General features: G+C 36.6%; 1 protein-coding gene across 5 annotated transcripts in view; it reads right to left on the bottom strand.

Annotated features, from left to right (window-relative positions):
• Positions 1-14730, bottom strand: part of ECHDC1 (ethylmalonyl-CoA decarboxylase 1) — a 49234-nt gene extending 34504 nt beyond the window's left edge. The window contains exons 1-4 of one of the 5 annotated variants that reach the window (XM_074309902.1): positions 14650-14689; positions 14284-14489; positions 11256-11433; positions 641-862 (exon numbers count right to left, since the gene is read on the bottom strand). In XM_074309902.1, the coding sequence (XP_074166003.1) occupies positions 641-860 (220 nt within the window). In that variant the 5' untranslated portion in view covers positions 861-862; positions 11256-11433; positions 14284-14489; positions 14650-14689. Of the gene's footprint in view, positions 1-640; positions 863-11255; positions 11434-14283; positions 14612-14649 lie in introns of those variants that run through there. The other 4 variants (XM_074309903.1, XM_074309900.1, XM_074309901.1 and 1 more) reach the window with 4 other exon arrangements.
• Positions 14731-16978: the final 2248 nt, after the last annotated feature.

Below are 16978 nucleotides of genomic sequence, written 5' to 3'. Positions count from 1 at the left end.
ATTGAAATGAAATAAACATTTTATTAAAATACATATGACTAAATCAACCAGCAAATGCAAAGCAGAAAAGTATATCATTCAGAACAGGAGATAATATTTTAGAATCATCTCTTCTTGCCTCCATAACTATAATGTGATTTTTTTTTGCTATAGTCTCACTTTTTCTATTGTTTTTCTTAGTCTATTATAGTCTATTAACATGACTTTTCATTCCCTCAACATACACTAATTTAAAGTATGCAAAGTCAATTCTGAAATATACTCCATGATATAAAGAAGCCAATATAAGTTTTTAAAAAAAATCATCAGAACCAATGTAAGAAAAGCTCAAAAACCATGGTGTAAGGTTGGATCATTCAACTGATTGGCACTTGTTTATTAGATCATAAGACTATAAAGGTAGAGCTCAAGGAAAGGGAACTTCATTTAATCTAACTTTCTCATTTTGCATATGAAGAAACTGAGGTCCAGAGAGGATCTGCTTAAAGTTATATAGGTAGTAACAGAGGCAGAATTTAAACTGTGGTTCACTGACTCCAAAACCAATAGTGCTCTTTCTATTCAAATGTGGTACCTCAAACTCTTCCATTAATCTTCAATAAGTCTGGGGGTGGTAGGCACAGCAGGGAATCATTAGTACCTGAGAATGCATTCTTTTTACTTGGATTATTAAGAGTGAGAATGCCAATGCCATCATCTTCTTTGTGAAGGTCAACAGATCCACCTGTAAATTGCTGAAGTTTCTTTTTGACATCTTCCTCATAAAAACCATGAGAAGTGCTGTATAGTGAAAAGCCAGGTTGTTGGAATAGTTTTTTCCTTACAGAAAGAGTTGAAGTCTTCAAAAAAGAAGTAGCCATTTCTGGGGAAAAAAAAAAAAGAATAAAATGTGGTACGAAACCCAATTATACTAGTACCTTTTATTTGACTGTTAATATCACAATGTCCTGGGGATAGAATTTTGCATCTTTTCAAGGACACATCTCAATACTTGCACATACTATTGGTAGCAGCAATACCTTCTTGGACTTCCCAATAAAGAATTTCCTCTTTTATCTCCTATACCTACAATTTGATAACTCAAAAATAATCTAGTTCCCTATAAAAAGGAAATTTATATAACTTCAATTACAATACATTCATTATTAAGCTATAAGACATATGACAAAGTATGTATGTGTATATAACTTATATATGCATATATACATATATATGTATGTATGTATATATATATACATATATATGTATGTATGTATATATATATATACATATATATGTATGTATATATATATATATATATATATATATATCCTTGCTTAACTATAGCTTGCTTGAGGGAGGTGGGAAGAGAAAATGAAAGGGGAAAAAAATAAACTAAAAAAAAAAGTGTGCAGCAGAGAACAAAAGAACAACCTAGAGGAAGAAAAGATGGATATTATTTCTTCTAACATTATATATCCCTTCTGGTAATTTATTGTTATATATTTTGATTTTCTGCTGGGCACATGGCAATCTTCTGTTTTGTTTTTGTTTTCCTTTCCTTTTCTTTTTAATAAAATAATTTTTAAAAAAAAGAAAAGAAAAAAAGAAAATCCCCAAATAATTATCATGAAATCAGACACAACCAAATAACACAACAAACACAAAAAGGTTACCATAATACTCAAAGAGGCTTCCAGATTTCATGAACAAATTTAAGAAAAAAACATCAAAAAAGTTTGTTACTTGCTGAAATTATTTATAAATGTGATACTAGTAAAAGTAGTTTCTAATCCTTTTCACAAAGATTAGAATGGCTCACAAATCTCATCAAAGACACTAAAAATAAACAAACTTTGATTTAATGATAACATAATAGAATTAACAAGGGCTATGATCTTAGAGTCTGGAAAAGAGAGAGTAGTATAAATATACTGTGTCTTAAATCATATTCTATCCTTCATCTTGGTGAAGTTGAGCACCTACCTAAATAGGCCTATTGTGATCCTCTCTCCTTTACAAACACTAATACTAGAGTAACCTTTTTTGTCTTATGGAGCTCTTTAACAGTCTGGTGAAGACCACAGGACCCTTCTCAAAATAATGTTTTTAAATGAATAAAATATACAAGGTTACAAAGGAAAAGAATTATTTTATTTATATCAAGTTCAAGAATTTCCTAAAACTTATGTACAGATCCCTTGCAGGGGAGAGGGAATCTGTGGAACCTCTGCTCTAAAACATTCTGTTGCAGGTATTACTCTGGATAATGATGCAGTTGAACCTGGGAGACTAGAGCCTTTAAGGTTCTAAGCTGATCAAACTACTTTTAGTGAGATGACTCAATCTACCTTGTGACTCTAAGTCAGAGGACTACGGTATATGTAGCATATATGAAGAGCCCCTGGTATAGCATCTCTTCACATAGAGGTTAAGGAGTTTCTCAAGAAAGATTCAAGGAGATTCTCAAAGAATCATGACATGTAAATGAAATTCCTTGGAGGCTGGAGAATGTATACAGTGGTCATATAATCACATTGTGAAGTGAAGGTTCTTAAATGTATACAGAAGCATTCAAATATGAATTAGTCATTCCCTATCTTGCCTCATTTATTCTTGGGGGCTAAAAGGGAGAGTCTTCAGTGACCTTTTACCTCATAACTTCTGAGATTGCCAAGAGATTCTCTCTCCCTTCTGAGGTTTTGTAGTCCTAGGCCTTTCTGTTCCTTTCTGATTGAGATTAAATTAATTCTATATCATATTTTATTGATCCTACTTAATTTGTTTTGTCCTGTAACTGCCTAAGTCATGTTTCTTGATCTCTGAACTTAGTGTAGAAAATCTGCTAAGTTTAGAAATACAGTTCTCTTGCAAATCATTATTCAATTCCTGTCTCAAGGAAATATGCTATCTTTGGGGGATGCAGAGAGTCACCAGGGAGTCTGGTCTACTATCTTTATATCACCAAGCTATCCTTCAAGGTTTGCTATCCAAAAAGTCTAGCCTACTATTGCTTAACCTCGAAGGTGGGTTCAGTGATTTTTTTCTTAGTCTCAGGATGAAATGAGAGGGACTGTTGCCAATCATACTCGTTCCCTTCCCTCAGCTATGTAACCAATCATCTTTTCCTTAATGTCATGACATCACCTCTGTTCTACCCTTAAAAAATGAGTTGTCTTCATCTAGGGGCTTTGGTTATCCTGAGGCAGAGTTGTTGATTCATTCTTACTAGTATTGGTTAATAAAATGTTATCTTGCTCAAAGAGAATGTGTCTCAGTCTACCTTTGTTGAATTTTACTTGGGACATGATCCAGGTGAAAGGAATGGATCTCCCCACAGCCCAGTAAGTTTCAAAAGGTAAGAGGCTATCTTAGTATCTTATGTATATCTTTAGTATCCTACTATAGTATCCTATCTCCCATATAAGGGAGAAGCTCTTGGGGCCAAGGGGACTTTGGGAGATTTATAACTAGGATTAACTTCCAGGAAACCCATAATCCCACTCTCTGAGAGGAAGAGTCTGATTCATTCCCATTTCCACGTTTGTGCTGGTTGGAGACATTTAGACAAGAGCTCTTGGAGCTGAGAGATAGGTCTCTATTAAAGCTAACCGGGCTCCAGGAAAAGATTCAGGATTTTGAAGGACACAATAAAGGATCTGGACTTTAACTCCTGGCTGAGTTTTAGTGATTATTGAACTGAATTGAAGCCAAGGAAGGTTGCCTCCAGAAGCTCTCCCAGAAACCTGCCCCAAGAGAATGATTACAATCTAGAGAAACAGAACATTTACAGAGAAGTCTGAATTTTTTCTTTTATGTTCTGTTTACGGTACCTTATTATAAAATTTGAGTTGATATTATACAATGCTACATATATATTTTATGTATTTCTGAGGTTTCAAACTTCTGTGTCATCTACTTCCTACATCTTTTCTGTCATCTATTATATTCTTGACTCTTCTGCAACTTTTGCAAAGCTCCCCCTAAATTTCTGATTAATTTCTTTCTTTATTAGCTTTCTATTTTCAAAATATATACAAAGATAGTTTTCAACATTCATTCTTGCAAAATCTTATGTTCCAAATTTTTCTATCTCCCCTCGACAGCAAGTAATCCAATATATGTTAAACATGTATAATTCTTCTATATATATTTCCACATTTATCATGTTGCACAAGAAGCCTGTTTAATTTCTTAAGCCATCAAAACTGATTAAGCAAATTGTAATATGGAAGGGATAACTATTATATTATTATGTTTCCTTACAGTTGTTCCTCTTCCCCCTAAACATCTCTACTCCCCAACCTTATCATAGATACTGGCTCTTTTCTCCTCTGATATTGCTGTCATTCTACTTTTGGATTCTGGCTGGAGAAAGTAAGGCTGGTGACTTTGCACAGTCCTACCTTGGTTAAATCCAATTCATTTGCATCACAGATCACCTCCCTGGAGTCAAGATCCTCTTCAAGAACAAAAGACAAACAAAACCCATCTTCTACAGGAAGCCTTTCTCAACTCATCTTAATTATTTCCAAGTTATCCCGGTAGACAGTTTGTTTGTATATATCTTCTTACTGTCTCCTTCATTATTTTTAGCTCCTGAAGGGCAGAAATCTTGTCTTTTGCTTCTTTTTGTATCCCCAGTGCTCAGAACTGTGCCTAGCATATAACAGATGCTTAGTAAATGTTAGATTGATTGCTGCACTAGGCAATGACCTGCTCTGACTACAACTCTCTATAAACTGCCCTCTTTCTAATATATTTCTATTGTTATATAAAGATATTAAAGGCCCTTAACTGTTCTGTGGTTAATGTTGCCAGTACTAATGACAATTTGTAGGAAAAGGCAGTCTGTGAAAAGCAAAACATATTCAGAGAGATGGAGATTGGCAGGAAGAAGGGGAAGAATCAGTAATGATTTCTCCCCTGGGAAGTCACAAATGTGATATAACCTTGGGTATTACTTAGCCAACTTAAAATTTATTTATAGGGCAGAATCTAAGAAGAGACATTAACATCCTGAAGTTAATAAAATTTCCTAGACACGATGAAGACAAACTCCTTGGATTCAAGCCAGCCCAGGTAAAGGGAGAGAACAGCACCTTTCCTATCTCTTTCACATGAACCAATTGATTCCCTTTCAGGAATCCTTTACCAATATATTCATTGTTCCTCTTAGACCTATTCCCTTTTCCCTCTAGCAATTTACCAGTTTGTGAGAATTTTATAGAGTAGGAAATTCTCTTTAGTCCCATCTCATTCACCATCTCTTCACCAATATATTTATGCTATACTAGGAAATAGAATCATTATTCAGTTAAAAAAAACTTCTGGGAAAATTAAATACTATATGGCAAAAATGGGTTTGGTTCAATACTTCATACAAAATATCAAAATAAATTGTACTTGGATCACTGATCTAGTTTTGTTAATCATTACAAATTACTTTTAATAGTTTAAAGAAAAAAAGGAATAGTTATCTCAGCTACAGAGAAGAGCACTTTTAATGAACAAATTTAAGACATTATTAGAAACAAAATTGAAGGGTTTCATTATACAAAGGTAAAGGATTTTGAAAAATAAAAGGCAACTGTCTCTATGAAAATTCCTAGACAAGGGGGGGGGGGAATGCTATAAATATAGCCAATAAAGATCTGACATCTAAAATCTATAAAGAACTGACACACTTTTATAAGGCCAATATAGTCAAAGAAAATAGATATTATTAAAGGTCAAAATTCAAAAATTTTTAAAGCAGAACTGAAAATCAAAACAAACTTTAAGATAATCATTTCCTACCCACTAGTATTGCAAAAATTACAAATAATTATTCAGTGGTGGCAGGACTATGAAGAAAGAGCAATTCCCAGTCCACAACTTGCTTAGACCATCTTCCTTTCCTTGTTGTGATTCCAGAAGCCCTAAAGCCACAGCATTGTCAAATTTGTCCTAAATAAGGCCTGGGTTATTGAAGCTTTCAACTTGGGAACGCACCATGTTCTAATCATGCCTGCCACAAGGTGCGTTTCCTGACAACTCCTAGAACACAACTAGTAAAGCTGAGGGCTGTGTAGAAACTTAGAAGGTTGATCTTGAAGTTTTCAATTACTTGACTTCATCAGATCATAATCATATCATGACATAGACACTTTGCTAGAACTCATTACTCAATAATTAGCACAGTCCTTTCCCTCCCAAATCAATGATACAGAAACTCTGTCAACCAATGAACACCACTCCTCAATCCCAATTATTTATTCCCTCTTTCTCATTCACTGAAAATGTCCACCCCATCCCCCTTCCCAAATGTCCCTCTCCAGAAATGCCCTCCCTTTCACTATGCCATGTGGAACACCTGCTTTATAATTAACAAATTATGTTTCAACTTAAACCATTTTTCTGTAATGTTCTGTTTCTCCATCTTTTGGGATACATTGAGATATAGTTCCTTCCTGAAACAGTGCATACTTGGCTACTCTTTCCAGTTCTATAAGCTCCACTTTTAGTTCTGACTCACTGACCATTATGGGAGAGTCAGATTACTTCTCACTTCCCATTGACACTTCCAGAGTCTTCCTTTAAGGTAATCATTCTTTAACCTATCATTCTTTGAGGTTCATGCACTCCAAATTCATCACCCAACCAAGATTCTGTTGTTGTTCAATATTTTTTCCAGTCATGTCTGATTCTTCTTAACTCCATCTAGAGTTTTCTTAAAAGAGTTATTAGAATAGTTTGCCATTTCCTTCTCCAGCTCATTTTACAGATGACAGGGTTAAATGACTTACCTAAGATCAAATAGTTATTGTCTAAAATCAGATTTGAACTCACACACATCATAATTGCATGCCAAAGTGACACAATATATTTATCATTTAATTATAATTGTTATTTTTTCAATTCTATTCAATTCAATAAAAATTTGAAACATAGTCCCAGTTCCTTTAGGAATATCAGAAAGTTATGCTATTGTTTGTGTCATATAACACAAAATTTAAGTTATCCACCCCCCAAAAATAAGAAAATAAACTTAAAAATTTGTCCCAGATTTAGGAGTTGCTTTTTATCAGATTCTACCTTTCTATGGAGAGAATATGTTCCTCTAAGAGTAGAGATTTGGAGAGCAGTGTTCTAAGTAAATAAGAGTGCACATCATTAGTGCTATTGAGTAACAAACTTCTAGACATCAACCACCAGATTAAAAAAATGTAAGCCACCGTGCTGGTTATTCTACAGTCAGATGAAATTACATCAGTCTCTTATTAAGTCAATGTCTTATGTAAACAAGATACTTTTATAATATGGTTAAAACCATAGGCCATTCCACTCTTAGAATCTATTTTGCTTTACCACTTGTTAAAAACACTTCCCTCTTTTTTTCAGTTTTTTAATTAGGAATGAAGGCAGTCAGAGAAGCAACTTAGCAACAGTGATGCCAATAGGAGGTAAAGGGGATGACAGTGTAACAATTAAAAAAAAATTAGCAATCATTTAAAAAACTTTTCATTTTCAAATTCTCTTCCTCCCTCTAGCCTCTCCTTTACCCACTGAAAAAGCAAGAAATATGATACCCATTATATATGTGAGCATATTAGACATATGGAACATTTTTTAAAATGCACAGAAGAGAACAGAAGGAAGCACAGACAAGCAAGGCAGATTTGAAAATAATGTAACATTTATTATATATTTTGAAAAATAAGAAAAGTGGTATGAAGTAGAGATTCATCATCTAATATAAAATCTTTGTATTTTGTTACATGTATGGAACATTCTCTGAGGAAATGAGTTTGGAATAATTTGAAAAATAAAAAACTAGAAAAATCCCATAATTTATATTCTTGCTGAATTTGATTTAATTAGACAAACATTTGTTAAATACCCACCCTATGCAAGACATTTTCATTACAAAGCCAGAAACAAATTTTCCCTTCCTCTGAGGAGCTTACATTCCATAAGGAAGATCTAACATGAACAGAAATAATTATAACACAGGAGTAAGTAAAGACAGGAAAAAAAATGTGGAAGTGCTACAGGAAAACCTGAGAAAGAAGACAGCAGTGACAACTGGGATAAAGGAAGGGATTTCAAAGAAAAACTAAGTTCACACAAAGTTAGAGCTGAAAAAGACCTTCTAGGCCATTTTGTTCATCCCACTCATTTTGCAGATGAGAAATCAAGACCCAGATATGTGATTTACCAAAATATCACAGAGATAGTTTCAAAAATTGAATTTGAACCTTAAGTGTTCCAGTTTTCTGAGACTTCTGGCAAGATGGTAGAGTAATTCAAGACTACAAACCAGTTCCCCAAACTTCTCTGCCTAAAGAACTGTAAAAATGTCAGAGAGGCAGTCAGAAATAGACACTGAGAAAGAAGAGGCAGAAAGAGAGACTGAGGCAAGAAACTTCCAAATCTAATAAAATTGTTCATTCCAGCTAAGAAAATACAAAGCTAATGGGGGAAGGGAGCAGAGGAGGGGAAGAGAAAGAGGAAGGAAGAGTTAGAAGTGGGGGATACTGAAGAGGATTGAATGTCTTTTTTTTTTTTTTTTTTTTTTTGGATGTCTTTGGGATAAAAATCTAGCATTGGCATTGCAAGATCAAAGTATATATGCTCTTTGGACATAGTTCAAAATTGCTCTCCAGAATTATTGGATCAGTCCACAACTTCACCAACAATGCATTAGTTTCCCAATTTTCCCACATCCCCTTCAACATTGATCATTTTCCTTTTTTGTAATAGTCAATCTGATAGGTGTGAAGTGATATCTCAGAGCTATTTTAATTTGCTTATCTTTAAATTATACTGATTAAGAACATTTTTTTTCATATGACTATAGATAGCTTTAATTTCTTTCTCTGAAAACTGTCTGTTCATATCCTTTGAGCATTTATTAATTGGGGAATGATTTATGAAGCCTTTGATTCTTAAGCTGTTCCTATATACCTTGTCTTCAAGATCAGTGTGTTTTGTTTGTACAAAGGTCATATTTATTCTCTTCTTATTCTTCTTCCTTCATGTTAACTGTATTTGTATTCCTAATCTGTTCTTTTCTGTTTTGTTTCTTTGGAGAGAGAGAATGCCATTAATTTTTTTCTACTCTGCTTATTATTTTTCCTATGTAGACTTTAAGTTCTGCTATTTGCTCTTATCTAACTTCTTCTCTGCTCAAGGTGCATACTTAAACCATTCAGGAACATTCTGCTATGATTCATAATCATCAAATGTTCATTTTTTTTTTTGCTTTGCAATATTTAAAAACATTTCCAGTCTTTTAGATGTCTTGGTATCATCTTCTTTTCTGATTTTATCTTTACTGTTGATTTATTCTTTTGAGCCCTAGGTTTAGAATTGAGTTTTCTTCTTTCTGATATCTTTGAATGTTAAGTCTATTTTCCTTATATTCCTCTCTCAATCACTTTCTGGCTCTTAAGCTTTTGATGATGGTTTTATTCCTGAGGCTATACCTTAAATCTACTGTAGCCTCCTTAAATATGAGGAATTCACTTTTCATTTCTGTCCAAAATAATTTCTGAAAGGACAGAACTGGCCACAGGTTGATGCTAATCCCCTTTCTTTGGGTTTAGTGTAGCATCACAGTTAGCCTAATGTTTCAAGTCCCTCCATATTTTTTAACTCTCTGGTTGATCTGTCATTGCCTGCCTCTTTTGGGGGACTGGTTTAGGGGAGGGCAGAATGAGTGTTCTGAGAAGTATTTTGCCACTTCAGAGATATCTAATCCAGGCATTATCCCAATCAGAGAATAGTTTTGCCTTCTTATACCTCCAATTCCTCTACATGTAAATAGACAAATGTGATGACCATGCTTGTCATAATATAATGTTGCCAGAAGCTCAGAGATGGCATGTACTCTCAGAAAATACAGTAATAGGAAAATGCCTGAGTGAATGAGTCCTACAAGAGAAGCTGGTAAGTGTCTGAATACCCTGTGAAGACCTGGAAGCTAGAGGTGGGAAAGGTGCTGAAAGAGCTGTAGGAATTGGTTTTCTCCATTGTTAATTCATAAAGCTCTCACCTTGTTAGGGTTCTTAATTTCATGGCCTGTGTAGATTACTTGCCATCTAGGGGAGGGATGGGGGGAAATTTGGAACATAAGGTTTTGCAAGGATCAATGTTGAAAAATTATCCATGCATATATTTTGAAAATAAAAAAACTTTAATAAAAAAATAAAAAATAGTAACAATTTAGACTCTCTCTCTCTCTCTCTCTCACACACACACACACACACACAAAATAGATCTATTTCTGTGGAAAATGCCATTTTTTTGCACTCCTATTCATTTCAATTGGTCTAATTTTCTAAATTCAGCTTTCCAAGTATTCCAACTCGATATTTATTAAGCTTGATAAATAACTCAACTATTAAATAACTCAAATATTTCTCCAGTCCAAAATAATAGTATGACCTCAGTTTTTCTGACTTCTAACCTTTACTCTTACCAAAATCAATGATACTTTCACTTGTTAAGCTTTTGCATAATTAGATAAGAAATGAGAGCACAAGGAAAGAAAGTAAGAGTTAAAAGTGATATTCAGGAGTCAAATCATGCTCCTGAATATGAATATTACTGATACAGCTTTTGATTACTTCTTCTCAAGATAAAATTACGAAAAGACCCAAGTTTCGACAACCGAGAAATTTTGTTGAACTGTCTTTTTACTGAACAGTGAAATTAGGGATGTGTATACAGGCACTAGCAATGATTATTCAGTAAGTCAAATGGCATTTATTAAATATCTACTGTGTGTCAGACACTTTCAATGAGGACCCGATAAAGCATCAAGATCAACTGCTATACTGATGATAAATTATTTAACTTGAAAAGGCTAAAGTAGGAGAATTGATACAAAGAGTTTTTTTGTTCACAAATGATTGTGTACTCACTGCAACCTCTAAAGCTGAAACTCAACAAAATGTGGATTGATTCTCTGCTTATCTGTGCTAATTTTAGCCTAACAATTAACACCAAGAAGAAAAACCTTTTCACCAGCCTGCACCATACTATCCACAAGTGAAAGCACTTGTTACAGCAAATGGAGATGAGTTCACTTACCTTGGCAGTATACTTTCTAAGGATGTATACATAGGTGATGAGGTTGACTCACACACTGCTAGAGCTAGCTTAGTATTTGGAAGGGTTCAAAAGAAAGCATGGAAAAAAGAGGTATTAGACTGCCTGCCAAATCGAAGGTATACAGAGATGTTGGGCTGATCTCAGTGTTATATGCTTTTGAAATCTGGGCAGTATACCTGAATCTGAATTGTTCCATTTCAATTGTGTTAGGAAGATTCTGAAGATCACCTCGCAATGTAAGATTTATTTTTGGTAAAGTTAGTTATTTTCAAACTGTGTCATGTATTCCTTATCCCCCATCTTCACCTCCCTTTCTTCTGATGGCTCAAGGAAACAGATGTGCTCTGCTTGGCCCTAGAAGAATAACCAGAAGCAATGGGTGGAAATTATATCACATTATACCTGAGCTGGATTTAAAAAAAAAAAAATCTTTTTGACAATTAGATTACAGGTTCACAGACTAAGAGCTGGGACCTTAGAAAGCATTCTGTTCAATACTATGATTTTATGGATGAAGAAATTGAAGCCAAGAGAGGGAGGATTTGAACCCAAATCTTCTAAACTTCAAGTCCAAATCTTTAGCCACTATATTATGCTGCATATCTATCTATCTATCTATCTATCTATCTATCTATCTATCTATCTATCTATCTATCTATATTATACATCTATATATAAGGGCAAAATGGAATAGCAAATTGATATAGTAATTATGTATTTACATATGTATATATGCATACATATAAGTATACACACAGAGAACATTTTGTAGTGGACATGGAGACTGGAAAACCCAGCCACAGAAGAGGTAACTAGAAGGAATAGGTAAAAGAAAGTTAGAGAGCATTAAATCTTAGTGGGATATAAAGAAAAAACTCACAATTAAATCAAATGACCACAAACTTAGAGCTGGAAGGGAGTCCTAGGGTGTATCTAGTTCAAATGCCTCATTTTACAGATGAAGAAAATGAGAATGAAGAGAAGTTAAGTAACTTGCTGTTCTGAATCACTCAGCTATTGTCAGAAGAAGGATATGAACCTAGGTCTTCCCAACTCCATGGTAAACAATATCAAATGGACCTCATTGCTGCTAGGCAATCATTTTATATCTGCCTTATTAATTAACTATCCTACTCTTCATGTGACTCCTCCAACATTTTTATTCTTCCACAAACCTCCCATGTCCCCTGACTCCTCTTCTCCAATTTTCTCAGCTGAGAAACTTGGTTCATATATTATAGAAAAAAAAAAAAAAGCCATTTATTTTGAGTGCTCACTTCCTCATTCCATGTCTCTCATATACCTTCTGTCACCATTGTCTTCAACCATCCCATCTCACACAAAGAGGTGGTCCTACTGCTTACAAAGGTTATGGCCTCTATCTGCTAGATTCTATTCCAAACTGTCTTCTCCAACATATTGTCTCCTTTATCATCCCCAATGTATATATGTATAATGTACATATTTTCAATCTCTCTCTCTCCTCCAATTCCTCCTTATTGCTTAGAAACATGCCCATGTCTCCCCGTCCTCAAAAATCCCTCATGTTATCCTTCCATCATGGTATTGTCTCCACTGCCCTTTTGGCTTAATTCCTTGGAAAGGCTATCTACCATAAGTACCTCAATTTTCTCTCATTTTCTCTCAACCTCTTACAACCATAATCCCACCTCAACAATCCACCAAAACTACTCTCTCCAAAGTCACAAATGATCTCTTAATTGCTAAATTATACATATATAATTACCCTTTTCCAATTCTCATTCTCCTCAACCTCTCTACAACCTTTGACACTGTTGATCACCCTCTCCTTGAAATTCTCTCTTCTCTCTAGGATTTTGGGACACCACTCTCTCCTGGTCCTCCTTTAACATATATGACCACTTCTTTTTCTCTCTTGCTAGATCTAATCAACACATTCTAACAATGTGTCTTTTGTCTTTTAATTTTTTTCTCTTCTCCCTTAATATTACTTCACTTAGTGATCTCAACAGCTCTCATGGATTTAAATATATTTATGACTCTCAAATTTATCCATTCTGCCTTAATCTAACTTCAAATCTCATTATTTCTGTCTTTCAGACATATCAAACTGGATGTCCAATAGATATTTTAAATTTAACATGTACAAAACAACTCACTCTTCCTCTCTAAATCCCTCTGTCTCCTCATCTCCCTATCATTATAGAGCATTTTCCCAGTCCCCCAGGTTATAATTAGACCTCATTCTTGACTCCTCAATGTTTTTCCGTCACTCATATTCAATCTGTTGCCAACACTTGTGCATTTTACTTTTGGAATACCTTTCCAATATGCTTCCTTCTCTCTCCTCTCGATCCTGCCACCACTTTAGAGCAAACCATCACCCCCTGCTTGAATTATTTTGCAATAAAACCTGCTCATGGGTCTGCCTGCCTCATGGTTCTCCCCAGTCCAATCTAAATTCCATCTGGCAACCTGTGATTTACCTAAATTTCTGTTCCAAACATATTCACCTCTTCTATATACACAGATGTGTAATTATGTATACCAGTGGTCCTCAAACTTTTAAAATAGGGGGCCAGTTCACGTCCCTCAGACTGTTGGAGGACCAGACTATATAAAAACAAAAACTCACACTGTCTCCGCCCCTCAAACCGTTTGCTATAACCCCGTGGGCCGCATAAATGTCCTCAGTGGGCTGCATCTGGCCCGTGGACCCTAATTTGAGAACCCTTGATGTATACATACTATAATTATATAACAAATTGTGCATGTCTGTATACATACACGCATGTGTACACACATATGTGTATATATATTTTTATACTTATAAATATTTATACACATATATCCTTGGGCCCAGAGGATATTTATTCAAATTCCACCTCAGCCACTAGCTGTGTGACTTTGGGTAGGTCACTTAACCCGTTTGTCTCAGTTTCCTCATCTGTAAAATGGAGAGAGTAACAGCACCCCAGGATTGTTGTGAAAATTAAGTAACATTAGTAACGCATTTAGTACGGTGCCTGGCACACAAATGTCAGCTATTACAGAAGAGTAGGGCACGATGTAGGGACTAGAACCGAATCCATATTGAATCCTGCACTTTATACCTAAAAATTATGTAACCTCTCTCTGTCTCAACTTGCTCCTCTGTAAAACGCAGGCGTCGTACTACGTGCTCTTCCAGCTTTCGATCCAGGATCCTGCATTCCGGATTACCTTGGGAAGTAGCGGGGCTCCCCTCGGGTGGGTGCTCAGGCTGCAAGCCCTCCTGCGGAGAAGGCGGCAGAAGGGATTGCTTTTCACTTAAGGCCGCGGACGCCCCGTCCATCTGTACTCGGGGAGATTTCCAGGCAGTCGAAGGACACTCTCACAGACGGATGTTCTGTCTCTTCCGTATCGCTCCTTTGGCCGCCGCCAGGTTCCTTTGCAGTTCCAGCAGTGGTTAAAAGCCTGGGCTACAAACTCGTCAGCCCGCCCACCCTCGCGACCCCGAGAGGATTCCTCCAACCAGCCTCCGGAGCTCCGCCCCCGCTCCCCGGACTCTAGAGCCTCCCCTTTTCTGCGCCGGCCGTCGAGGCTTACCTTCCGATTAGGACCCGCCCTCTCAGCGCCTACTCTCCGAGACCCTCTAAACTCGGCTTCCGCCTACTTCGCGGGACAGGAAGTTCCGCCTTCCTCGTGTAATTAGCGCTCCCCAGGCCCTCTGGGCAGCAGAGGCGGAGTGGGTCAGTTTTCCCACACTCCCTGAAAGCTCTCCTTTCCCATTTCCCCGCTGCTGCGCCCATTTCCTGCAGAGCACCTTTGGCGCCCCTCAACTCTCTCATTTACTTTTCTGTTTACAAACCCCAGCTGCAATCAGAAAATCCTTGGGTACCCGAAGCGAGGTCTGTAACTTGCCCTCCGGGAAAAATGCGCACAAAACTCCCCACCCACCGGAGTTACCCTGGCCTTTTGACGTAATACGTCATTGCATTAGCCCTCTGGAGTGGATTTTTTTTCCCCTCGCCTTGAAAATGGGCCCATTTATTAAAGATAAAAGATTTCATCTGGAGCCAGAAACCCTCTGATTCCATTGGTTGGGGAGTTCGGATGAAGAAACTCACTCTACCCACAGAGGTCTGCAATTTAGTTAGTTGCTTGGAGCACTGAAAGATTAAGCAATCGCGCTCAAGTCCAGCATCCAGCTGCTAGCGAGTCTCCAAAGTGTTACCTGCTCTTGTCTTCCTGCGATCTTAAACCAGTGCGCTATCTAGTACGTAGTGGAGAATCTCCCTCATTGTACAACAGCTGCCGCAGGCTTTTAAAAGATTGTCCCGGTGATTTTAGCTGAATGGAGAACTCCTGGCAACGGAAATTAGCAATGTAGTTGCACCTTTAAGTGTCTGAAAGCTACCTAGAGTACTAAGATTTTAAGTGATATACTCTGGATCGCACGGCCAATATCTCTTACAGATAGGGTTAGAATGAAGGTCTTTCTAGCTCACTGTGGCGCTGCTATATCGCGTCTCTCGTCAAATTCCATCTCTTACTGTTGCTTTCTTTATTTTTCAGGCAAGTTACTTACAGGAACCCAAGTATCCTCTTCTAAGAAATGAAGAGGGCTGGACTAAATAAACTCTAATGTCTTGAGCCAAGAGATGGAACAGCAAAGCAAGGATTACTGGATCAAAGAAAACCTATTTGGGAATAAGGTGTAAAAAGACTGCTAAGATTAGGAGGGGATAAGTTATAAATAGCTTTGAATAGTCAAAGTAGTAGATGCAATGAATCAGTGGAGTTTATTGAGGAGAAGAAGGGGATGACATGGTCAAACTTGTGTTTCTGGAAAAATCACTTTAGTGTCTTAAGTGGAGGGTGGACTAGAGAGAGGAGAGACTTGAAACAGGCCGTTACAATAGACTAGGGCAAGAGTAGTGTTAATATCAGAAGGGAGCATATTCAGGAAATGTTGCAACATCAAAAGATGTTGCAACATCAAGAGATGTTGCAAATGAATATGGGACAGATCTTGGCAACAAAGTAGGTATGAGGGGTGAAAGAGTGAGAAATTAAAGATCACACTTAAATTTTGAGCTTTAAGATTAGGAAAATGGAATTATCCTCTACGCCAGGGTTCTCAAACTACAGCCTGCTGGCCGCTGAGAACGTTTATACGCCCCCACAGGTTATGGCAAATGGGCTGAGAGGCGGAGACAGTGTGAGCTTTTGTTTTTACTATATTCCGGCCCTCCAGCAGTCTGAAGGACAGTGAACTGGCCCCCCTATATGCTCTACAATGACAGGAGGGTGAGAAGCATTAGGATGGAAAGATAATGAGTTCAGTTTTAGACCAGTTGAGTTTAAGATGTCTACTGGGACATTCACTTTAAGATATCTTGAAAGGCAGTTGGAGATGTAGGATGGGAGGTCAGAAGAAAGACTGGGGCAGAATAGTGAATCCTCAACATGGAAATAGCAATTAAATCCATGGGAACTGATAAGATCATCAAGCCCCAGACAGAACCTTATGGGCCCTGTAATTAGTGGGTATGACCTGGATAAGATTCAGCAAAAGAAACTAAGAAGGAGTGGTCAGGTAAATCAAAGGAGTTGTGTCCCACATACCTAGAGAAGAATATCAAGGAGAAGATGATTAACTGTTTCAAAGACTACAGAAAGATTAAGAAGAATGAGCATTGGGAAAAGGCCATTACATTTGGTTTCTATGTGGTAGTTGGCTCTGTGGTGATAGCCAAACAATTTAATATCCTTAAGGGTTCAATTTCCTTATCTATAAAAAGTATAAGGTAAAAGATCGCTAAAGTTTCTTCCAACCCTAAAGTGAAAAAATTCTATCCTAAAGAAGTAAGAGAAGGGCCAGAATTTAAAAAAAAAAAAAAAAAAAGGAAAGTATCCATTAAAATGTCTTGGC

The sequence above is a fragment of the Sminthopsis crassicaudata genome, chromosome 4 (genome assembly GCF_048593235.1).
Source record: "Sminthopsis crassicaudata isolate SCR6 chromosome 4, ASM4859323v1, whole genome shotgun sequence".
NCBI lineage: Eukaryota > Metazoa > Chordata > Mammalia > Dasyuromorphia > Dasyuridae > Sminthopsis > Sminthopsis crassicaudata.
Note: the sequence above shows the minus strand (reverse complement) of the source record. Positions and strands in the feature narration are given on the sequence as shown.